We start from the raw sequence: 26,431 nt of genomic DNA, 5'->3' as shown, positions 1-26,431 counted from the left end.
GTATTTATTGACTGTACTAAGCGCTTAAGCTTAGTTAAGAGAAGTTAAGTGACTTGCCCAAAGTCACACAGCTTGACAATCGGCGGAGCCGGGATTTGAACCCATGACCACTGACTCCTAGTCCCGTGCTCCTTCTCCTAGCCCCCATTGCCTCTCTCCATACAAACCTGATGATTTCCATGTGGTTCATTGAGGTTCCCAGATCCGTTGGGCATTTCCAAGGGAATCTCTCCATTTCCTCCGTGTCGGCAGGTGATTGTACCTCTGGTCTTCTAGTCAGCTGTGCTCACTGGGCTGGAAAGGGGCGTAATAATAATAATAATGATGGCATTTGTTAAGCGCTTACTATGTGCCAAGCACTGTTCTAAGCGCTGGGGAGGATACAATGTAATCAAGTTGTCCCACGTGCGGCTCACAGTCTTAATCCCCATTTTTACAGATGAGGGAACTGAGGCTCAGGGAAGTTAAGCGACTTGCCAAAGGTCACACAGCAGACTTGTGGTGGAGCCGGGATTCGAACTCATGACCTCTGACTCCAGAGCCCGGGCTCTTTCCACTGAGCCACGCTGCTTCTGAGAGGCGTAGATACTCTCAGCCCACTGGAGTGGCTTTTAATAATAATAATAATAATAATAATGACGGCATTTATTAAGCGCTTACTATGTGCAAAGCACTGTTCTAAGCGCTGGGGAGGTTACAAGGTGATCAGGTTGTCCCAAGGTGGGGGGGCTCATAGTCTTAATCCCCATTTGACAGATGAAGGAACTGAGGCACAGAGAAGTGAAGTGACTTGCCCAAAGTCTCACAGCTGACAGTTGGCGGAGCCGGGATTTGAACCCATGACCTCTGGCTCCAAAGCCCGTTACCCTTTCCACTGAGCCACTCTGCTTCTTTTTGGAGGACTTGAGGGTTGAGGGGGCACTCACAGGAGGTCATCATCATCATCATCATCAATCGTATTTATTGAGCGCTTACTGTGTGCAGAGCACTGTACTAAGCGCTTGTCCTGGGGCCCAACGCTCCCCAAACAATCCTTGGGGAAGTGGGAGGGAAGTCCAGGCATTTCGGAGCTGGACAAACAGAGAGCGTCCCCCAAACCACAGGAATTTGGGGCCACTTGTCCTGCCTGGGCTTTATGATCTCAAGGAACTGGGTTTTTTTTTTTAATCAGATCTTTTTAAGTGCTTACTATATTCATTCAATCGTATTTCTATATGTATATATGTTTGTACATATTTATTACTCTATTTATTTATTTATTTATTTTACTTATACATATCTATTCTATTTATTTTATTTTGTTAGTACGTTTGGTTTTGTTCTCTGTCTCCCCCTTTTAGACTGTGAGCCCACTGTTGGTTAGGGACTGTCTCTATATGTTGCCAATTTGTACTTCCCAAGCGCTTAGTACAGTGCTCTGCACATAGTAAGCGCTCAATAAATACGATTGATGATGATGATGATGATGATGATTTCTTGAGCGCTTACTGTGTGCAGAGCACTGTACTAAGCGCTTGAATAATGGTGGCATTTGTTAAGCACTTACTATGTGCAAAGCACTGTTCTAAGCGCTGCGGGGGGGATACAGGGTGACCAGGTTGTCCCATGTGGGGCTCACAGTCTTAATCCCCATTTTACAGATGAGGGAACTGAGGCACGGAGAAGTGAAGTCACTGGCCCAAAGTCACACAGCTGACAATTGGCGGAGCCGGGATTAGAACCCAGGACCTCTGACTCTAAAGCCCGGGCTCTTTCCACTGAGCCACGCTGCTTCTCTATGTAACCCAATGATTTATTACCCCAGACTAAGCCCCCTTTTCCTCAGCTCCTCCTCCTCCCCCACCTCACCCCAACTTGCTTCCTTTGCTCTCCACCCCGCCCCACAGCACTTATCTAGCGCTTAGTATCATCATCATCATTATTCGTATTTACTGAGCGCTTACTGTGTGCAGAGCACTGTACTAAGCGCTTGGGAAGTCCAAGTTGGCAACATATAGAGACAGTCCCTACCCAACAGTGGGCTCACAGTCTAAAAGGGGGAGGCAGAGAACAAAACCAAACATACTAACAAAATAAAGTAAATAGAATAGATATGTACAAGCAAAACAAATAATAAATAGAGTAATAAATATGTACAAACATCTATACGTATATACAGGTGCAGTGGGGAAGGGAAGGAGGTAAGATGGGGGGGATGGAGAGGGGGATGAGGGGAAGAAGAAGGACTAGTACTAGTACTAGAGCTTAGTATTAGAGCTCAGTACAGTGCTCTGCACACAGTAAGTGCTCAATAAATACGATTGATTGATTATCTATATATGCACATATCTATAATTCTATTTATTTCTATTAATGCCTGTTTTACTTGTTCTGATGTGTATATATATATATATATATATATATATATATATATATATATCTAATTCTATTTATTTATATTGATGCTATTGATGCCTGTTTACTTGTTTCGATGTCTGCCTCCCCCCTTCCAGACTGTGAGCCCGTTGTGGGCAGGGACTGTCTTTGTTGCTGGATTACTTTCCAAGCGCTTAGTACAGTACTCTGCACACAGTAAGCGCTCACTAAATAAGAGCGAATGAATGAATGAATATGTCAAACACTTTTCTACACAAGTTGATTAGTTTGGACACAGTCCCCTGTCCCGCACAGGGCTCACAGTCAAAGTAGGAGTGAAAACAGGTGTTTCAACCCCATTTTACAGTTGAGGAAACCGAGGCACCGAGAAGTTAATTAACTTTCCCAAGGTCACCTAGCAAGCATTTGGCAGAGCAGGATTAGAACCCAGGTCATCTGACTTTCCAGCCCGGGTTCTTTCCAGTGATTCTGCAATGGAAAACTGCTTCTTGTTGTGGGAAAACTGTGCCCGTTCACCCTTGACGCAACATCAAGGAATGGCTAGGAGGAAGCAGATCGTTTGAAGATCTCACCGGGAATGAGATCTTCCTTTAAGCGCTTAGTACAGTGCTCTGCACACAGTAAGTGCTCAATAAATACGATTGATGATGAATGGATTGTCAATCCAAAATTGTCATGTCCCCCACAAGTACATGTCTCCCTCGTCCCCCTCTCCATCCCCCCGTCTTACCTCCTTCCCTTCCCCACAGCACCTGTATATATGTATCGATGTTTGTACATATTTATTACTCTATTTATTTATTTATTTTACTTGTACATATCTATTCTATTTATTTTATTTTGTTAATATGTTTGGTTTTGTTCTCTGTCTCCCCTTTCTAGACTGTGAGCCCACTGTTGGGTAGGGACCGTCTCTATATGTTTCCGACTTGTACTTCCCAAGCACTTAGCACAGTGCTCTGCACACAGTAAGCGCTCAATAAATATGATTGAATGAATGAATATGTAAGATGTATTTTATACATTATATTATATAAGTGTATATATATACATGTATATAGTTGTCCTTTGTATTCAAAGATAACACCAGGGATAGTGAAATTGACCAGCAATGGTAGGTGTTGCTTTTGACCCTGTGGACTTACAGTTTCAGCACTTAGAACAGTTTTGCACATAGGAAGTGCTTAATAAATGCCATTATTATTATTATTATTATTATATTAAATCAATCAATCATATTTATTGAGCGCTTACTGTGTGCAGAGCACTGTACTAAGTGCTTGGGAAGTACAAGTTGGCAACATATAGAGACGGTCCCTACCCAACAGTGGGCTCACAGTCTAAAAGACTGTGTCTAAAAGACTAACTTAAAGTAGCAAGTTAAGTAGAAACTGGTTTTATTGAATAAGTGAATACTATACGTTATTAGGAAAAAGTGACCAGGAGACTTAATTTTATTATAGCTTATAAGATGGAGTGACGAAACTGTCATCAGATCATGCAAAATGATCAGACATTCAAAAATGGAATGATGATAGCTTTAGGTCGTGACTAGCAAAATTGCAGGAAAGAATGAATGACATGTTTAAGAAAGTTAAAATCAGAGAGGGGTTGATGTTTTATGTACTGCTTTGCTCTGGGGTTCTCTGTAAGGAATTACCCTCTCTAAACTGGGCTTTTGTGGAGCGGTAACCCTGAAACATACTAAAAGCTCAACAAATACCTTAAAAAACCCCACCACTCCTACATTCTCATTGTCACCGATAATATTTCCTCAACACCTACGGTGGGCCTGCAATTGAAGTGGAGGGTGGGAACATACAATAGTAACATGGCACCCCAGCCCTGGAGAATCTTTCCATCTGATCTCATTACCAATCAATCATATTTATTGAGCGCTTACTATGTGCAGAGCACTGTACTAAGCGCTTGGGAAGTACAAGTCTCATTACTAGCCCTCTGGTCCTACTGTACGCTGTATGCTTCTCTTCATGTTGGAGAATTCATTCATTCTTTCAATCACATTTATTGAGAGCCTATTGTGTGCAAAGCACTGTACTAAGCGCTCGGGGAAGTACAACATAGCAATAAGGAGAGACAATCCCTGCCCGCAATGAGCTCACAGTTTGGGGTGGGGCTGGGGGGGAGAGACATCAACACAAATAAATACAATTACAGATATATGCATTAGTGTCGTGGGGGAGGGGGAGAGCAAAGGGAGTGATAAGTGCCCGATAAAAATGATTGATTGATTGCTATTACTTGCTGGATTAATTGAACGTTACTAATTAATGTAAAGAGGTTTTCAAGTAAACCTGGTTCTGCTTGTTCGATTTACAGAATATTCAAGGCATCTCCAGGCACCCAATCCAAATTACCAGACGTCAGAACGTAAGAGGTAACTCATTCACAAGGCTCTTGTATTTCTGCTTCATAAAGTTGCTTTTCTCAATTCCTCTTCATTTATACGTGACAGATTGGTGGGGTTTTGTTCTCACCCCCATGTTCCTTTCCTCTTTGGGTCCACCTTTCTCTCCATCTCTTTTTTAGACTGTGAGCCCACTGTTGGGTAGGGACTGTCTCTATATGTAGCCAACTTGTACTTCCCAAGCACTTAGTACAGTGCTCTGCACACAGTAAGCGCTCAATAAATACGATTGATTGATTGATTGATTGATTGATCTCTGGCTCTCCCATTTGGCTCCTCCCAGTCCGTGATCCCACAGGGACAGTTGAAGGGTCAGGCCCCCCCTGGACCAAGGTTCATTCATTCATTCAATCCTATTTAATGAGCGCTTACTGTGTGCAGAGCACTGTACTAAGCGCTTGAGAAGTACAAGTTGACAAGTTTGCCTCCTTTCAGAGCACCAGGCTGTCTTTGCTTCGAAGCAGCAGCAGTGAGAGATTGTGGGAAGGGATGAAGGATGGATTGGAGCCCCTAGGCCTTCCCTTGGCTGTGGTCCTTTTAAAAATCCCAGTGCTTGTACTTCCCAAGTGCTTAGTACAGTGCTCTGCACACAGTAAGCGCTCAATAAATAGGATTGAATGAATGAATGAATGGTCAATCAGTCAATCAATCAATCAATCATATTTACTGAGCATTTACTGTGTGCAGAGCACTGTACAAATTGCTTGGGAGAGTACAATAGAGCAGAGTTGGTAGACCTGTTCCTTGCCCACAACAAGCTTACAGTCTAGCAGGGTCCCAGTTTGGGTAGTGGCAGGTCACTGAGCTGATGCTAACTGTTTAAAGATTTATATTTGTCATTCATTCATTCACAATAATAATAATAATGGCATTTATTAAGCGCTTACTATGTGCAAAGCACTGTTCTAATCAATCAATCATATTTATTGAGCGCTTACTGTGTGCAGAGCACTATACTAAGCGCTTAAGTGCTGGGGAGGTGACAAGGTGATCAGATTGTCCCACGGGGGGCTCACAGTCTTAATCCCCATTTTACAGATGAGGTAACTGAGGCCCAGAGAAGTGAAGTGACTTGCCCAGAGTCACACAGCTGACAATTGGCGGAGCCGGGATTTGAACCCATTCATTCATTCATTCTGTCATATTTATTGAATGCTTACTATGTGCAAAGCACGGTACTAAGTGCTTGGGAGAGTACAATATAATAATAAACAGACACATTCATGCTCACAATGAGCTCACAGTCTGGGGGGAGACAGACATTAATATACATAAATAAATAAATAAATAAATAAATAGGTAGATTGACAGGTAAATAGATAAATAAATTACAGATATATGCATATGTGCTGTGGGGATGGAAGGGGATGATGAATGAAGGGGCAGGTAAGAGCAGCACAGAAGGGGGTGGGAGAAGAAGAGAGGAGGGCTCAGTCAGGGAAGGCTTCTTGTAGGAGATGTCCTTTCAATAAGGCTTTGAAGTAGGGGAGAGCAATTATCTGTTTGTGATTTAAATAGTATTTGGTTCCCCTATAGTAGCACGTTTTCCATCTTTCCATGATTAATTTAATCCATTAATCATTTTTTTCCTTAATTATGTTATGGAAATTCTATCTGGATTTAACAATCCAATGAAGCAGCTGGGCCCAGTGGAAAGATCAATCAATCAATCAATCAATCGTATTTATTGAGCGCTTACTATGTGCAGAGAACTGTACTAAGTGCTTGGGAAGTACAAATTGGCAACACATAGAGACAGTCCCTACCCAACAGTGGGCTCACAGTCTAAAAGAGCCCACTTGGAAAGATCCCAAGTCTGGGAGACAGGAGACCTGGGTTCTAGTCCCAGTTCTGCCAGTGGCCTGCTGGGTGACCTTGGGCAAGCCACTTAACTTCTCTATACCTCAGTTTCCCTACTTCTAAGAGTTTGAACCCCATGTTGGACAGGAATTCTGTCCAGTCTGAATATCTTGTATCTACTCCAGTGCATAGTAGTTTGCTATGTGTCCAGCACAGTACTAAATACTGGAATAGATCAAGACATTCAGACTGGACATAGTCCCTGTCCTATGTGGGGCCCAAGATAATAATTGTAATTAATAACAATTATAATATGAAGGCACGGATTGTTTGTTCCCATGAAGAAACAGCACTTTGGGGTTGATCGACTTACACTTAAGAAATCCTATGAAGAAGCAGCATGGCTCAGTGGAAAGAGCCCGGGCTTTGGAGTCAGAGGTCATGGATTCAAATCCCAGGTCTACCAATTGTCAGCTGTGTGACTTTGGGCAAGTCACTTCACTTGTCTGGGCCTCAGTTACCTCAACTGTAAAATGGGGAATAATACTTTGAGCCCCCAATGGGACAACCTGATCAGCTTGTAACCTCCCCAGCTCTTAGAACAGTGCTTTGCACATAGTAAGCGCTTAATAAATGCCATCATCATTATTATTATTATGGAATCAAAATGCATTCTGGGGAAAGAGCAGAAAAAGTCAAATTCACATTCACTTCAGAATCCCATGAATCCCAATTTACATGCGCTGTGCAGAGATCTGATAGATTGATTCAGACATTTAACAGGCATTTACATCCTTTTCCTTCAGGGAAAGAAGAAGATGAAATAGTGACTATTTCCCCAAGATCGATGTTTGTTTCCGCCAAAGGTTGCGTGTTCCTAGCAGCAGGTACTGAAAGATGTTTTTATGTTCACATTGTAGAGAAAAGTGTGTTTTTGTGTATATGTGCACGGGTATTGGGTGCCAGTGTTCAGGTGGTGGGAGAGGAATGTTTATGAAATTTGCAGTTCCTGGGGACATGGCCCCATGGGGAACGTGGCTCCGTGGGAAATGTGGACCTGTGGGAAACATGGCCCCATGGAAAACATGGCCCTATGGGAAGCATGACCCTGTGGGAAGCATGGCTCCATGGAAAACATGGCCCAACGGGAATCATGGCCCAACGGGAAACATGGCCCTGAGGGAAACATGGATCCATAGAAAACGTGGCCCCATGGAAAACATGGCACACTGGGAAACGTGGCCCTGTGGGAATCAATCAATCAATCGTATTTATTGAGCGCTTACTATGTGCAGAGCACTGTACTAAGCGCTTGGGAAGTACAAATTGGCAACACATAGAGACAGTCCCTACCCAACAGTGGGCTCACAGTCTAAAAACATAGCCTCATGGAAAGCATATGCCCTATGGGAAACATGGCCCCGTGGGAAACATGTTTCTGTGGTTTACGTGGTCCCATAAGAATTCTGGCCTCATGGGAAACATGACCCTGTGAGAAGCATGGGAAACGTGGCTCCTTGGGAGACATAGCACCATGGAAAATGTGTCACTGCTGGAAAAATGGCCCCATGGAAAATGTGGCCCTGAGAGAAATATGGCTCCATGGAAAACATGGCCCAACGGGAAACATGGCCCTGAGGGAAACAGGGTCCATAGAAAACGTGGCCCCATGGAAAACATGACACGCTGAGAAACGTGGCCCTGTGGAAAACATGGCTTTATGGAAAGCATGGCCCTATGAGCCCACTTCCCAAGTGCTTAGTACAGTGCTCTGCACACAGTAAGCGCTCAATAAATACGATTGAATGAGTGAATGAATGAATGAATGAATGAATGAATGAACTCGTCATGGGCAGCTGTGGGACTGTGGACAAGTCACTTCCCTGGGCCTCAGTTCCCTCAAGTCACTTCACGTCTCTGGGCCTCAGTTCTCCTCATCTTTCATTCATTCATTCAAATTTTCACCCACTTATCCTTTCCTTTAGAAAGGGAGTCAATATGTGTATATGTTTGTACATATTTATTACTCTATTTATTTATTTATTTATTTTACTTGCACATATCTATTCTATTTATTTTATTTTGTTAGTATGTTTGGTTTTGTTCTCTGCCTCCCCCTTTTAGACTGTGAGCCCACTGTTGGGTAGGGACCCTCTCTATATGTTGCCAAGTTGTACTTCCCAAGTGCTTAGTACAGTGCTCTGCACACAGTAAGCGCTCAATAAATACGATTGAATGAATGAATGAATGAATGAACTCGTCATAGGCAGCTGTGGGACTGTGGACAAGTCACTTCCCTGGGCCTCAGTTCCCTCAAGTCACTTCACGTCTCTGGGCCTCAGTCCTCCTCATCTTTCATTCATTCATTCAAATTTTCACCCACTTATCCTTTCCTTTAGAAAGGGAGTCAATATGTATATATGTTTGTACATATTTATTACTCTATTTATTTATTTTACTTGCACATATCTATTCTATTTATTTTATTTTGTTAGTATGTTTGGTTTTGTTCTCTGTCTCCCCCTTTTAGACTGTGAGCCCACTGTTGGGTAGGGACCCTCTCTATATGTTGCCAAGTTGTACTTCCCAAGTGCTTAGTACAGTGCTCTGCACACAGTAAGCACTCAATAAATACGATTGAATGAATGAATGAATGAATGAATGAACTCGTCATAGGCAGCTGTGGGACTGTGGACAAGTCACTTCCCTGGGCCTCAGTTCCCTCAAGTCACTTCACGTCTCTGGGCCTCAGTTCCCCTCATCTTTCATTCATTCATTCAAATTTTCACCCACTTATCCTTTCCTTTAGAAAGGGAGTCAATATGTATATATGTTTGTACATATTTATTACTCTATTATTCATTTATTTATTTTACTTGCACATATCTATTCTATTTATTTTATTTTGTTAGTATGTTTGGTTTTGTTCTCTGTCTCCCCCTTTTAGACTGTGAGCCCACTGTTGGGTAGGGACCGTCTCTATATGTTGCCAACTTGCACTTCCCAAGCGCTTAGTACAGTGCTCTGCACACAGTAAGTACTCAATAAATACGATTGATTGATTGATTGATTGGTGTAATAATAATAATAATAATAATGGTGGTATTTGTTAAGCACTTACTATGTGCAAAGCACTGTTCTAAGCGCTGGGGGGGGCTACAAGGTGATCAGGTTGTCCCACTTGGGGCTCAAAATCTTCATCCCCATTTTAATCAATCAATCAATCAATCAATCGGTCGTATTTATTGAGCGCTTACTGCAGAGCACTGTACAGATGAGGTAACTGAGGCACAGAGAAGTTAAGTGGCTTGCCCAAGGTCACACAGCTGACAAGTGGCGGAGCCGGGATACGAACCCATGACCTCTGACTCCCAAGCCCTCGCTCTTTCCACTGAGCCACGCTGCTTCCCCTACATGGTCCCATAAGAATCCTGACCTCGTGGGAAACATGAGCCTGTGAGAAGCATAGGAAATGTGGCTCCTTGGGAGACATGGAAAATGTGTCACTGTTGGAAAAATGGCCCAAGGAAAATGTAGCCCTGTGAGAAACATGACCCCATGGGGAATATATCATCATCATCATCATCAATCGTATTTATTGAGCGCTTACTATGTGCAGAGCACTGTACTAAGCCCTTGGGAAGTACAAATTGGCAACATATAGAGACAGTCCCTACCCAACAGTGGGCTCACAGTCTAAAAGAATATATCTCCAGTGGGGGCCTTGGGGAAGCAACCTCTCAGCCACTCTCCCAACCGGATGGTCCCACATCATCCCCAACGCAGAGCGCCCACCGTCCCGAGGCCTAGTACCAACCCAGTTTCCATGGCCCCAGCCCAAGTGCCCTCTCCCCACCCTTCTCCACCATGGGAGCGGCTCCTCTTGGCATCGGGTCTGTCCCTGGGACCGCCCGGCTCCCTGCCCGGTGCGGAGCATGTCATCCGCCCCATCTCTGCTGCTCGGACTTCTTGGGGGCCTGGAAGCTTCCCGCCCCTGGGTCATCCCTGCGGCCCCCACTCCCCACTTGCACATATCTATTCTATTTATTTTATTTTGTTAGTATGTTTGGTTTTGTTCTCTGTCTCCCCCTTTGAGACTGTGAGCCCGCTGTTGGGTAGGGACTGTCTCTAGATGTTGCCAATTTGTACTTCCCAAGCGCTTAGTACAGTGCTCTGCACATAGTAAGCGCTCAATAAATACGATTGATGATGATGATGATGAGCAGAGCCGCCAGCTGGGACGGGACACAGCGGTGAACCCTAAGTTCCTGGGTGGAGGTCGCAGGCCGCCAGTGGACGGGACCGCGTGAGTTTGTGAGGCTGACCGGGTGGGGACCGGGCAGATGTGTGTGCCCAGGGGTCTGCCCAGCTGGGGCTTGTGCCCTCCAGCGCTTAGAACAGTGTTTGGCACATAGTAAGAGCTTAATAAATGTCATCATTATTATTATTATCATCAATCAATCGTATTTATTGAGCGCTTACTGTGTGCAGAGCACTGTACTATTATGGGTGTGATCCTCCATTCATTCATTCATTCATATTTATTGAGTGCTTACTGGGTGCAGAGCACTGTACTAACAGCTTGGGAAGTACAAGTTGGGAACAGATAGAAACAATCCATAACCAACAACGGGCTCACAGTCTGTGACTGTGGGCAAGTCACTTAACATCTCTGTGCCTCAATTCCCTCATCTGTAAAATGGGGATTGAGACTGTGAGCCCCACGTGGGACAACCTGATCATCATCATCATCATCAATCGTATTTATTGAGCGCTTACTGTGTGCAGAGCACTGTACTAACAGCTTGGGAAGTACAAGTTGGGAACAGATAGAAACAATCCCTACCCAACAACAGGCTCGCAGTCTGTGACTGTGGGCAAGTCACTTAACTTCTCTGTGCCTCAATTCCCTCCTCTGTAAAATGGGGATTGAGGCTGTGAGCCCCACGTGGGACAACCTGATCATCATCATCATCATCAATCGTATTCATTGAGTGCTTACTGTGTACAGAGCACTGTACTAAGCGCTTGGGAAGTACAAGTTGGCAACATCTAGAGACAGTCCCTACCCAATAGTGGGCTCACAGTCTAAAAGGGGGAGACAGAGAACACAAAACCAAACATACTAACAAAATAAAATAAATAGAATAGATATGTACAAGTAAAATAAATAGAGTAATAAATATGTACAAACATATATACATACATACAGGTGCTGTGGGGAAGGGAAGGATCACCTTGTAAACTCCCCAGCACTTAGAACAGTGCTTTGCACATAGTAAGCGCTTAATAAATGCCATTATTATTGTTATTATTACTAGAAGGGGGAGACAGACAACAAAACAAAACAAGTAGATAGGTGGCAAAACCGTCAGAATAAAGAGAATTATAGCTGTATGCACATCGTAACTGTGAGCCCACTGTTGGGTAGGGACTGTCTCTATATGTTCCCAAGCGCTTAGTACAGTGCTCTGCACATAGTAAGCGCTCAATAAATACGATTGATGATGATTAATAAAATTAATGGGGTAGTAAATATGTACAAGTAAAATAAATAAACCAATAAATATGTACAAATATACACAAGTGCTTTGGGGAGGGCAGAGAGAGGAGAAAGGGGGCTCAGTCTGATTCATTCAAACGATTGAACGAATGAATGAATGTTTTGTGCCTTACGTTCCTGCCTGGGTGGGCCCCATGCCCGTGTGTGAGTGTCTGCGTGTCTGCCACATGGGACAGAACAACATGGGACTCTGCACATGTCTGTGCCCCGCATGCCTGTCTGGGTGAGAGCCTGTACACGCATATGTTCCAGCCCGATTCTGGGTTTTCCAGGGCTTGTTCTACGCATTCCCACCCGCCTCCATCAGCCTGGCACGCTGAGAGGGCACCGTGCCATCCGCAGCGTGAAATCCTGGAGACGCAGCTGAAAAACTCCGCGCGAGTAACAGAACCTGTGTTTGCCAGACTTTTCTCAGGTGGAATTGCGAATCCTGGCACACCTGTCTCGTGATCCCCAACTCCTCGGCTTGTTCCGGGAACCGGAAAGCGCGGACGTCTTCGCTTCCCTGGCTTCTCAGTGGTGAGAATCACAGCACGCTCCGATCCACGGCCTCGCCAGGCAGATTGAAACGGTGCTGACGTGATGGTTTAAGACGCTGCACGGTATCACAAAATGCATCTCGATAAGAAATAAATGAAATTTTCTTCGGGGCTCATTCATTATCCTGTCGGGTTGGCGCTTTTGAAAAAGAGCAGTAGACGAGCGGTGTGCCAGAGGAATTTTGCAATTAGGAAAAGAATTGATAAACTTGACGGATATATTTTTCACGGTAGTTAGGTTGTCAATAACTACAAAATGTAATAGCAAATGAGGATAGAAGATAGAGCAAGAGAAACATTTGGCATTTGCAACCTGCCATGCCCAACAATATCAAGTAGTTAAAAAAAAAATCCTTATCCCAGCCTGTGGGGAACATCTCCAGAATCCACCCATCCAAACAGCCACCATGCTGGGCCAAGCACTGTATTTTGGGCTTTTTTTTTATGGTACTTGCTAAACACTTACTATGTGCCAGGCACTGTTCTAAAAACTGGGGTAGATACAAGGTAATCAGGTTGGACATAATCCAGGCCCCGTGTGGGGCTCACAGTCTTAATTCCCATGTTACAGATGAGTTCACTGAGGCACAGAGAAGTTAAGTGACTTGCCTAAGGTCACACAGCAGACAAGTGGCCTGGGAAGGTTTAGAACCCAGATCCTTCTGATGCTCAGGCCCGTGCTCTATCTATCCATTAGACCGCACTGCGTCACTTGTCATATCCAGTCACTTGTCATATCCAGTCTCGACTAATGCATCGGCCTCCTCTCTGAACTCCTCGTCCCCATCATCATCATCATCATCATCATCATCAATCGTATTTATTGAGCGCTTACTGTGTGCAGGGCACTGTACTAAGCGCTTGGGAAGTACAAGTTGGCAACGTATAGAGACAGTCCCTACCCAACAGTGGGCTCACAGTCTAAAAGGGTCCCCAGCCTTCCTCTACTCCAGTCCGCACTTCACACTTCACACACACACACACACTTCACACTTCACACTTCAGAGAAGCAACGTGGCTCGGTGGAAAGAGCCCGGGCTTGGGAGTCAGAGGTCCTGGGTTCTAATCCCGGCTCCCCCACATGTCTGCTGTGTGATCTTGGGCAAGTCACTTAACTTCTCTGAGCCTCAGGTACCTCATCTGTAAAATGGGGATTAAGACTGTGAGCCCCAAGTGGGACAACCTGATTGCCTTGTATTCATTCATTCAATCATATTTATTGAGCACTTACTGTGTGCAGAGCACTGTAATAATAATAATAATAATAATAATAATAATAATAATGGCATTTGTTAAGCACTTACTATGTGCAAAGCACTGTTCTAAGAGCTGGGGAGGGATACAAGGTAATTAGGTTGTCCTACATAATAATAATAATAATGATGGCATTTATTAAGCGCTTACTATGTGCAAAGCACAGTTCTAAGCGCTGAGGAGGTTACAAGGTGATCAGGTTGTCCCACATGGGGCTCACAGTCTTAATCCCCATTTTATAGATGAGGTAACTAAGGCCCAGAGAAGTAAAGTGACTTGCCCAAGGTCACCCAGCTGACAAGTGGCAGAGCCGGGATTAGAACCCATAACCTCTGACTCCCAAGCCCGGGCTCTTTTCACTGAACCACACTGCTTCTCTCGAATGAATGAATGAAAGATGAGGGGAACTGAGGCCCAGAGACGTGAAGTGACTTGAGAGAACTGAGGCCCAGGGAAGTGACTTGTCCACAGTCCCACAGCTGCCCATGATGAGTTCATTCATTCATTCATTCAGTCGTATTTATTGAGCGCTTACTGTGTGCAGAGCACTGTACTAAGCGCTTGGGAAGTACGAGTTGGCAACATATAGAGAGGGTCCCTACCCAACAACGGGCTCACAGTCTAGAAAGGGGAGACAGACAACAAAACAAAACATGTGGACAGGTGTCAAGTCATCAGAATAAACAGAAGTAAAGCTAGATGGACATCATTAACAAAATTAATGGAGTAGTAAATATGTGCAAGTAAACAGTGCTTTGCACGTAGTAAGCACTTAACAAATGCCATCATCATCTGTGAGCCCGCTGTTGGGTAGGGACCGTCTCTATATGTTGCCAACTTGTACTTCCCAAGCACTTAGTACAGTGCTCTGCACATAGTAAGCGCTCAATAAATACGATTGAATGAATTCACCCTGCTGTCCAGATCATTTTTCTACAAAATTATTCTATACATGGACCCACTCCTCAAACGCCTCCAGTCTATCTCCACATCGAGAAGCAGCGTGGCTTAGAGAAGCAGCATGGCTCAGTGGAAAGAGGTCACGGGTTCTAATCTTGGCTCTGCTGCTTGTCAGCTGTGTGACTTTGGGCAAGTCACGCAACTTCTCTGGGCCTCAGCTACCTCATCCGTAAAGTGGGGATTAAGACTGTGAGCCCCACGTGGGACAACCTGATGACCTTGTATCTATCCCAGCGCTTAGAACAGTGCTTGGCGCATAGTAAATGCTTAACAAATACCAAAATTATTATTATTATTGTTGTCTTAAAGTCCCTCCACCAACTCTCTCCCTCATGCTTACTGGGTATTTGATAGCTCTGAGCTTTGCTAAACTAGGATCACTGTCTATAAAGCCACTATAGCTTTGTGACCCCTTACTTATCAATCGATCAATCGTATTTATTGAGTGCTTACTGTGTGCAGAGCACTGTGCTAAGCGCTTGGAAAGTACAAGTTGGCAACATATAGAGACAGTCCCTACCCAACAGTGGGCTCACAGTCTAAAAGTATGTTTGGTTTAGTTCTCTGTCTCCCCCTTTTAGACTGTGAGCCCACTGTTGGGTAGGGACCGTCTCTATATGTTGCCAATTTGTACTTCCCAAGCGCTTAGTACAGTGCTCTGCACATAGTAAGCGCTCAATAAATACGATTGATGATGATAAAAGGGGGAGACAGAGAAATGTCTCTCCCACTACAACCCAACCCACACAATTCCCTCCTCCAATTCCAACTCACTCACTGTGCTTTGTTATCTCTCTATTCATCAACCCTCCCTCCCCTTTCATGTCCAGCAGACCACTGCTGTCCCCATCTTCAAAGTCCTAGTTCATTCTTTCATGCAATTGTATTTACTGAGCACTTACTGTGGGCAGAGCACTGTACTAAGCGCTTGGAAAGTACAATCTGGCAACAGAAACGTAGAGAAAGAGTGCCTGAAACATGGTAAGCGCTTAACAAATACCACAATCATTATTACTGTCAACAACCTGATCACCTTGTAACCTCCCCAGTGCTTAGAACAGTGCTTGGTACATAGTAAGTGCTTAACAAATACCATTATTATTATTATTATATTATTATTATTATTATTATTATCAGGGTCCCCAAATTCTCCAAAGCCAAACACTGCTGTTTATAGGCAAGCATGAAGTAATAATAATAATAATAATAATGATAGCATTTATTAAGCGCTTACTGTGTGCAAAGCACCGTTCTAAGCGCTGGGGAGGTTACAAGGTGATCAGGTTGTCCCACGGTGGGGGCTCTCAGTCTTCATCCCCATTTTACAGATGAGGGAACTGAGGCCCAGAGAAGTGAAGTGACTTGCCCGAAGTCACACAGCGGGTAATTGGCAGAGCTGGGATTTGAACCCCTGACCTCAGACTCCAAAGCCCGGGCTCTTTTCACTGAAGTAGGGTGCTCTCTTCTACAAGCCCCCCAATACTTGCACTTTCTGAATCTTGACCTGTCGATCTTTTGTTAAGTCCCGGGAATTTACGTGGATCTTTTGTCTTTGGCTTTCAGAATCCTCGCTGTACCTTAATTTTGCCTGGTATAGCACTGTATCAGGTCTTTTATTTTCTTTCCTACTGCAAAAGGAAAGTTTGAGGAAAAAGTTTTGTTTTTTTTTTAATTTTGGTTACACCTGTTTGGTGAAGGCTTAGAGTTAAATCACCCTGAAGACTCTTTATTTCTAATGTTCATTTCAAGGTGTGACTATCCCTAAGTAAATGGTCTTACCTGCTGTCACATAGTATTTCTCTCCTTGAGTCTAAAAAATGCTTCCATTACAGTTCTTGCAGCACATGATTCATTATCACAAAGGGTCCCTCTAATCTCTCGTGATTAGTTCTGCTTCGAAGGATTTTTTTTCTGCTTTAGTCATTTCCTCCTAGATAATATCACTTAATCTCCTGGATTTTTTTTCTATTACTGCTATGATTAGATCCAGAGTGAATTCAACTCTCTGCATCAGTTATGCCTGAAATGGCAACTTTAATTCATTCTGGTATTCCCTTTTCCTCATCTCTTCCTCCCCTCCCCATCGCCCCGACTCGCTCCCTTTGCTCCCCCCCACAGAACTTGTGTATATATATATACACATATCTATAATTCTATTTATTTATATTAATGCCTGTTTACTTGTTTTGATGCGTATATATCTATAATTCTATTTTATATTGATGCCTGTTTGCTTCTTTTGATGTCTGTCTCCCCCCTTCTAGACTGTGAGCCCAATGTGGGCAGGAATTATTTCTCTTTGTTGCTGAATTGTTCTTCCCAAGTGCTTAGTACAGTGCTCTGCACACAGTAAGCGCTCAATAAATACGATCGAATGAACGAATGAATGAATCAGTCCCCTGAGCTTCCCAAGATCGAATGCCTTCCCAAACAGGATAGGAGATAGCTTGGCTCATACATTGGCAGCCAGTACCAAGGTTTGGAATTTCCCAAAGGAAGGTAGTCACCAATTAAATGTAATCAATCAAACAATCCATCAGTGGTATTTTTTGAATGCTTACTGTGTGCAGAGCACTGTACTAAGCGCTTGGGAGATGCAATACAGTAGACTTGTTAGACTTTCATTCATTCAATCGTACTTATTGAGAGCTTACTGTGTGCAGAGCACTGTACTAAGCACTTGGGAAACGCAATACAGTAGACTTGTTAGACCTTCATTCATTCATTCATTCAATCATATTTATTAAGAGCTTACTGTGTCCAGAGCGCTGTACTAAGCGCTTGGAAGACTGCAATGCAATAGACTGGTTAGACCATTCATTCATTCATTCAATCACATTTATTGAGTGCTTTTTTATGTGCTGAGCCCTGGATTAATCGCTTAGGAGAGGACAATATAACTATAAACAGACCCATTCCCTGCCCACCAGGAGCTTACAATCTAGAGGGGGAGACAGGAAGGATGGCAGCACTCTCTTCCCAAGCGCTTAGTACAGTGCTCTGCACACAGTAAGCGCTCAATAAATACGATTGATTGATTGATTGATTGATTCAGTGATGGGAAAGTCAACGGGAGGACAGGGTTTAGGTGGGAAGATGAAGAGTTCTCTTATGAATATGTTAAATTGGAGATGTCAGTGGGCTAAGTAGAGATGCTTTGAGTAATTATAGTGAATAATAATTATGGTATTTGTTAAGTGTTTACTATGTGTCAGGCACTGTTCTAAGCGCTGGAGGAGATGCAAGATAATTGGGTTGGACACAGTCTCTGTCCCACATAGGGCTCACAGTCTTAATCCCCATTTTACAAACAAGGGAACTGAGACCCAGAGAAGTTAACTGACTTGGCCAAGGTCGCCCAGCAGACAAGTGGCGGAGCCGAGATTAGAACCCATGACTTTCTGACTCCAAAGCCCGTGCTCTTTCCACTGCTGTTTTCCTAGGCCACGCTACTTCCCTTCCCTTCCTTCCTCCCTCCTTTCCCATCTCTCCTTCCCCATCTCCTTCCCTCCTTCCCCATCTCCTTCCCTCCTCCTTTCCTATCTCCTTCCCTCCTCCTTTCCCATCTCCTCATCTCCTTCCCTCCTCCTTCCCCATCTCCTTCCCTCCTCCTTTCCCATCTCTTTTAGACTGTGAGCCCACTGTTGGGTAGGGACTGTCTCTATACGTTGCCAACTTGTACTTCCCAAGCACTTAGTACAGTGCTCTGCACACAGTAAGCGCTCAATAAATACCATTGATGATGATGAAGATGATGAATGAGTTCTCCGAGGGAGGGGGTGGAGGTGGAAAATAGAAGGGGCGACTGAGCCTTGAGAGACTCCCACAGTTAGAGGGTGGGAGGCAGAGGAAGAGCCCGCAAAAGAGACCGTGACTGAGCCGCCAGAGAGATAGGAGGAGAATCAGAGAGGCAGGGTGGCTCAGTGGAAAGAGCCCGGGCTCGGGAGTCAGAGGTCATGGGTTCAAATCCCCGCTCTGCTGCTTGTCAGCTGTGTGACTTTGGGCAAGTCACTTCTCCGTGCCTCAGTTACCTCATCTGTAAAATGGGGATTAGGATTGTGAGCCCCACACGGGGCTATATATACTCTCTATATGTTGCCAACTTGTACTTCCCAAGCGCTTAGTACAGTGCTCTGCACACAGTAAGTGCTCAATAAATACGATTGATTGACAATCTGTTCACCTTGTATCCCCCCCGTGCTTAGGACAGTGCTTTGCACATAGTAAGCGCTTAACAAATACCAAAATTATTATTATTATTAATCAAGAGAGGACAGTGCCAGTGAAGTGAAGGTGGGATAATATTTCAAAGAGAAGGGGGTGGTCGACTGATGAAGACAGCTGAGAGGTCAATCAATCAATCAATCGTATTTATTGAGCGCTTACTGTGTGCAGAGCACTGTACTAAGCTCTTGAGTCAAGGTCAAGGAGGATTAAGATAAGATTAGAGAAGATTAGATTAGATTAGATAAAATAAAATAAGATTAGAGAAGCAGTCTGGCTCAGTGGAAAGAGCCTGGGCTTTGGAGTCAGAGGTCAGGGGTTCAAATCCCAGCTCTGCCAATTGTCAGCTGTGTGACTTCGGGCAAGTCACTTCTCTGTGCCTCAGTTCCCTCATCTGGAAAATGGGGATGAAGACTGTGAGCCCCACGTGGGACAACCTGATCACCTTGTAACCTCCCCAGCGCTTAGAACGGTGCTTTGCACATAGTAAGCGCTTAATAAATGCCATTATTATTATTATTATTATTAAGATGGAGTCGGGGCCAATGGATTTGGCAAGAAGGAGATCATTGGTCATCTTTGAGAGGGCAGTTTTGAGGGAGTGAAAGGGGTGAAATTCCAATTGGAAGGGTCAAGGAGAGAATTGGAGGAGAGAAAATAGAGGAGGAGGGTGTAGACAACTCACTCAAAAAGTTTGGAGAGGAATGGTGGGAGGGAGATGGGGCAACAACTGGAGGGAGCCAGGGGATCAAGAGAGGGTTTTTTTAGAACAGGGGAAATATGACCATGTTTGAAAACTTTTTGCCAGAAAGCAAGCCCACAACCATTTGACTGGCACCTCTGTGACCCCATGACCTGCCTTCAAGACCCCCCACATTATTGTTATTATTATTATTATTATTATTATTATTATTATTATTATTATTATTATTATTATTATTATTATTATTGATGCTACTGATGCCTGTTTCCTTGTTTGGATGTCTGTCTCCCCCCTTCTAGTCTGTGAACCCGTTATGGGCAGGGATTGTCTCCCTTCGTTGCTGAATTGTACAGTGCTCTGCGCACAATAAGCACTCAGTACATATGGGTTTGAATCCCAGCACCACCACATGTCTGCTGTGTGACCTTGGGCAAGTCACTTAACTTCTCTGAGCCTCAGTTACCTCATCTGTAAAATGGGGATTGACTGTGAGCCCCACATGGGACAACCTGATCACGTTGTATCCCCCCCAGTGCTTAGAACAGTGCTTTGCACATAGTAAGTGCTTAACAAATGCTATTATTATTATTATTATTATTATTATTATTATTATTATTATTATTATTATTATTATTATCCTTCCTCTTTCTGGGGTGGAAGCAGAGGTTGGATTCTGGGAGGCTGAGGCCAGCCTGATTATTAGTAGTATTTACTGAGCACCTCCTGGGAGCTGAGCGATGTAAATAGAGCTTGGGAAAATATAATACAGTCAGGATGCGTTATCCGCCCTTTAAGATCCAACAATCTTATGGGTGACACAATTCTCACCCCCTAGATGACCCTCTGGGAGGCCTTTTACAGAGAAGCAGCGTGGCTCAGTGGAAAGAGTCCAGGCTTTGGAGTCAGAGGTCACGGGTTCAAGTCCTGGCTCCGCCAATTGTCAGCTGTGTGACTTCGGGCAAGTCACTTCACTTCTCTGTGCCTCAGTTACCTCATCTGCAAAATGGGGATTAAGAGTGTGAGCCCCCCATGGGACATCCTGATCACCCTGTGACCTCCCCAGCGCTTAGAACAGTGCTTGACACATAGTAAGCGCTTAATAAATGCCATTATTATTATTATTTCTGAGGAGAGAGAGAGACACATGGAGAAAAATCACCACTTTCCTTTTTCTCCTCTAAGGGGTCCATGCAGTCCTCATCCTGAAACTCAGGTGGAGAAGGCAAGGAGTCCATCCAATCAATCAATCATTCGTATTAATTGAGCGCTTACTGTGTGCAGAGCACTGTACTAAGCGCTTGGGAAGTACAAGTTGGCAACATACAGAGACAGTCCCTACCCAACAGTGGGCTCACAGTCTAGAAGGGGGAGACAGAGAACAAAACCAAACATATTAACAAAATAAAATAAATAGAATAGATATGTACAAGTAAAATAAATAAATAAATAGAGTAATAAATATGTACAAACATATATACATATATCCAGTGGTCAGTAGAAGCTGCGTGGCTTAGCTGCCCAGGGTTGGGAGTCAGAGGTCATGGGTTCTAATGCCGGCTCTGCCGATTGTCAGCTGTGTGACTTTGGGCCAGTCACTTAATAATAATAATAATAATAATGGCATTTGTTAAGCGTTTACTATGTGCAAAGCACTGTTCTAAGCGCTGGGGGGGATACAATGTGGTCAAGTTGTCCCACGTGGGGCTCACAGTCTTAATCCCCATTTTTAGAGATGAAGGAACTGAGGCTCGGAGAAGTGAAGTGACTTGCCCAAGGTCACACAGCAGACTTGTGGCACAGATGGGATTCGAACCCATGACCTCTGACTCCAAAGCCCGGGCTCTTTCCACTGAGCCACGCTGCTTCTCTAGAATTATATAATGTTGGTATTTGTTAAGTGCTTATTATGTGCAAAGCACTGTTCTAAGCGCTGGGGGGAATACAAGGAGATGAGGTTGTCCCATGTGGGTCTTACAGTCTTAATCCCCATTTTACAGATGAGGGAACTGAGGCACAGAGAAGTTAAGTGACTTGCCCAAGGTCACACAGCAGACATGTGGGGGAGGCGGGATTCGAACCCATAACCTCTGACTCCCAAGCCCGTGCTCTTTCCACTGAGCCACGCTGCTTCTCTGTGCCTCAGTTACCTCATCTGTAAAAGGGCAATTAAGACCGTGAGCCCCACGAGGGACAACCTGATTACCTTGTATCTCCCTCAGCGCTTAGAACAGTGCTTGGCATGTAGTAAGCGCTTAACAAATGCCATCATTATTATTATTACCATTATTATCTGGTGGGCAGATGGAGTCTGGTGTTCAGAGAGCCGGTCCAGGGTTGAGATCCGTTGTTCTGACAGGTTTGGTGTCCAGAGTTCAGACCCAAGGATGCACATTTCCTTTTTATGAGAATAAAATTAGGAGAATTTATGAGAATAAAATAAATTTACCTCCAGAATTTAAGAATGTTCTCACTGCACCTGTCTCTGAATGCTGAGAGGGTTTTCAATGGCTACAATAATCATTATGGTACTTGTAAAGCTCTTACTATGTGCAGACACTGTCCTACGCACAGGGGTAGGTACAAGCCTCTCAGGTTGGCGCAGTCCCTGTTCTACATAGGGCTCACAGTCTTAATCCCCATTTTGCAGATGAGGCAACTGAGGCCCAGAGAAATAAAGTGACTTGCCCGAGATCACACAGCCGACGTGTGGCGGAGCTTGGCTTGATTTGCACATAATGTTCTGTCCTGGGCACAAAGCACTGGCTTGTCCTGTGTCTTTTAGACTGTGAGTCCACTGTTGGGTAGGGACTGTCTCTATATGTTGCCAACTTGTACTTCCCAAGCGCTTAGTACAGTGCTCTGCACACAGTAAGCGCTCAATAAATATGATTGATTGATTGATAGGAAGGGTAATGCTCAGAGGGATTGCGTGAGTCATCAAATCGACCCTTCTCTCAAGAGTAGCAGCATGGCCCAGTGGACAGAGCCCGGGCTTTGGAGTCAGAGATCATGGGTTCAAATCCCACCTCCGCCACTTGTCAGCTGTGTGACTCTAGGCAAGTCGCTTAACTTCTCTGGGCCTCAGTTACCTCATCTGTAATATGGGGATTAAGACTGTAAGCCCCCCGTGGGACAACCTGATCACCTTGTAACCTCCCCCGTGCTTAGAACAGTGCTTTGCACATAGTAAGCGCTCAATGAATGCCATTAAAAAAGAGAAGTCACTTAACTTCTCTGGGCCTCAGTTACCTCATCTGTAAAATGGGGATGAAGACTGTGAGCCCCCCGTGGGGCAACCTGATCACCTTGTAATCTCCCCAGTGCTTAGAACGGTGCTTGGTACATAGTAAGCACTTCATAAATGCCATAAAAAAAGGGGAAGGATTGAATTATTCAGAAAGGTGGCTGTGACCATGTTTTTGGAAGGAATTTTACAAAACGAGCTAGGGGTTGGGGCATCCGGCCCTGTGGGGCAGTTGACATTCCAGCCTCAACACCAGAACCCCTAGCTCATTTCCTTATCAATACAAATAAATAAATTAGAGATCTGTACATAAGTGCTGTCCCCCTCTCCATCCCCCCATCTTACCTCCTTCCCTTCCCCATTGCACCTGTATATATGTATATATGTTTGTACATATTTGTTACTCTATTTATTTATTTATTTATTTTACTTATACATATCTATTCTATTTATTTTATTTTGTTAGTATGTTTGGTTTTGTTCTCTGTCTCCCCCTTTTAGACTGTGAGCCCGCTGTTGGGTAGGGACCGTCTCTATATGTTGCCAACTTGTACTTCCCAAGCGCTTAGTACAGTGCTCTGCACACAGTAAGCACTCAATAAATACGATTGATGATGATGATGATGATGATGAGAAGAACCAAGGGAGCAAGTCAGGGTGATGCAGAAGAGAGTGGGAGAGGAGGAAAGGAGGGGCTTAGTCTGGGAAGGCCTCTTGGAGGAGATGGGCCTTCAGGAAGGCTTCCGAGGGGAGGAGAGTCATTGTCTGTGAATTTGAGGAGGGAGGAAGTTTCAAGCCAGAGGGAGGAGGTGGGCCAGGGGTCAGCGGCGAAACAGGCGAGATGGAGGCCCAGTGAGAAAGTTAGCACCAGAGCAGCAAAGTGTGCGGGCTAGAGTGTAGAAGGAGAGTACCGAGGCTTCTGCATTTTTTAATGGTATTTATTAAGTGCTTACTATGTGCCAAGCCCTGTTCTAAGTGCTGGGATAGATACAAGGTGATCAGGTTGTCCCACGTGGGGCTCACAGTCTTAATCCCCATCTTCCAGATTAGGGAACTGAGGCACAGAGAAGTGAAGTGAGTTGCCCAAAATCACACAGCTAAGTGGTGGATCCAGGATTAGAACCCACACCCTCTGACTCGTACCTCGTTCTCGCCTGTCCCGCCATCGACCCCCGGCCCACGTCATCCCCCGGGCCTGGAATGGCCTCCCTCTGCCCCTCCGCCAAGCTAGCTCTCTTCCTCCCTTCAAGGCCCTGCTGAGAGCTCACCTCCTCCAGGAGGCCTTCCCACACTCAGCCCCCTCCTTCCTCTCCCCCTCGTCCCCCTCTCCATCCCCCCCATCTTACCTCCTTCCCTTCCCCACAGCACCTGTATATATGTATATATGTTTGTACATATTTATTACTCTATTTATTTATTTATTTATTTTACTTGTACATATCTATCCTATTTATTTTATTTTGTTGGTATGTTTGGTTTTGTTCTCCGTCTCCCCCTTTTAGACTGTGAGCCCACTGTTGGGTAGGGACTGTCTCTATGTGTTGCCAATTTGTATTTCCCAAGCGCTTAGTACAGTGCTCTGCACATAGTAAGCACTCAATAAATACGATTGATGATGATGATGATGACTCCCAAGCCCAGGCTCTTTCCACTAAGCCACGCTGCTTCATTGCGTTGTCTTTGCCCTTGGATCAGTGATCTTTGGGTAGTGGATATTCACCCCACTTTCAACCCCACAGCACTTAGGTACATAGCTTTAAAACCTATATTATAAATTCCTTATTTATTCATATTAATGTCAGTCTCCCCCCCCTACACTTTAAGGTCTTTACGGGCGGGGAACATTTCTGCTAATTCTGTTGTACTGTACTTTCCCAAGCGCTCTGACTATAGTAAGTGCTTAATAAATACCATTGATTGATTGGTTGGTGAACCCACTGTTGGATAGGGACTGTCTCTATATGTTGCCAATTTGTACTTCCCAAGCGCTTAGTACAGTGCTCTGCATATAGTAAGCGCTCAATAAATACGATTAATGATGATGGTGATGATTGCTCTGCACACAGTAAATTCAATTGATTGATTGTATATATGTATATATGTTTGTACATATTTATTACTCATTTATTTATTTATTTTACTTGTACATATCTATTCTATTTATTTTATTTTGTTAATATTTTTGGTTTTGTTCTCTGTCTCCCCCTTCTAGACTGTGAGCCCACTGTTGGGTAGGGACTGTCTCCATATGTTGCCAACTTGGACTTCCCAAGCGTTTAGTACAGTGCTCTGCACACAGTAAGCGCTCAATAAGTACGATTGATTGATTGATGATTGAGGTGGGTAAGTTCAGCCGGTGGTCAGCAGTTGTCTGTCCAATTTCCTTCTCGTCTGTGGGGACAGACGGGCAGGGCGAGGCCCGCGCTAGCAGGCACCTTACTCTCCCAAGTGTTTAGTACAATGCTCTGCACACAGTAAGCACTCAATAAGTACGACTGAATGAATGAATAACTGATGATGTCTTCTCACTCAGGAAAGGCCGTCCTCTGGAAGAGGTGAAGCCCGAGGAGAGAGAGCAGGCCAAGCGTGTCGTGTACTCAGCCGTGTACGGAGCAGGTAGGGCATGGGGAGGGTATTTGTTAAGCGCTTACAATGTGCCGGGCACTGTACTAAACGCTGGGGTGGGTACAAGAGAAGCAGCACGGTTTAGTGGAAAGAGCACGGGCTCGGGAGTCAGAGGTCGTGGATTCTAATCCTGGCTCTGCCACTTGTCAACTGTGTGACTTCGGGGAAGCCATTTAACATCTCTGTGCCTCAGTTTCCTCATCTGTAAAACGGAGATTAAGACTGTGAGCCCCATGTGGGACAACCTGATTACCTTGTACCTACCCCAGTGCTTAGAACAGTGCTTTGCACATAGTAAGCGCTTAACAAATACCATCATCATTCTTATTATTAGAGAAGCAGCATGGCTTAGTGGAAAGAGCATGGGCTTTGGAGTCAGTGGTCATGGGTTCTAATCCCGGCTCCGCCACTTGTCAGCTGTGTGACTTTGGGCAAGTCACTTCACTTCTCTGGGCCTCAGTTCCCTCATCTGGAAAATAGGGATGAAGACTGTGAGCCCCCCGTGGGACAACCTGATCACCTTGTAACCTCCCCAACGCTTAGAACAGTGCTTTGCACATAGTAAGCACTCAATAAATGCCATCATTATAATTATTATTACAAGCAAATGAGGTTGGACCCAATCCCTGTCCCACACTGGGCTCATGGTCTCAATCCCCAATCCTCCAACACTTAGTACAGTGCTCTGCACACAGTAAGCGCTCAATAAATACGA

At 44.5% G+C, this 26,431-nt stretch overlaps 1 protein-coding gene across 1 annotated transcript in view; it reads left to right on the top strand.

Annotated features, from left to right (window-relative positions):
* POLN (DNA polymerase nu) overlaps nt 1-26,431 on the top strand; it is a 197,288-nt gene that overhangs the window by 123,234 nt on the left and 47,623 nt on the right. Inside the window, exons 15-18 of the mRNA XM_038744811.1 lie at nt 4,717-4,774; nt 7,411-7,491; nt 12,572-12,686; nt 25,625-25,707. Coding sequence (XP_038600739.1) covers nt 4,717-4,774; nt 7,411-7,491; nt 12,572-12,686; nt 25,625-25,707 — 337 coding nt within the window. The remainder of the gene's footprint in view (nt 1-4,716; nt 4,775-7,410; nt 7,492-12,571; nt 12,687-25,624; nt 25,708-26,431) is intronic.

This window comes from Tachyglossus aculeatus, chromosome 4 (genome assembly GCF_015852505.1).
Source record: "Tachyglossus aculeatus isolate mTacAcu1 chromosome 4, mTacAcu1.pri, whole genome shotgun sequence".
In the NCBI taxonomy this organism is placed as follows: domain Eukaryota; kingdom Metazoa; phylum Chordata; class Mammalia; order Monotremata; family Tachyglossidae; genus Tachyglossus; species Tachyglossus aculeatus.
The sequence above is the reverse complement of the archived record's forward strand: the minus strand, read 5'-3'. Positions and strand labels throughout refer to the sequence as shown.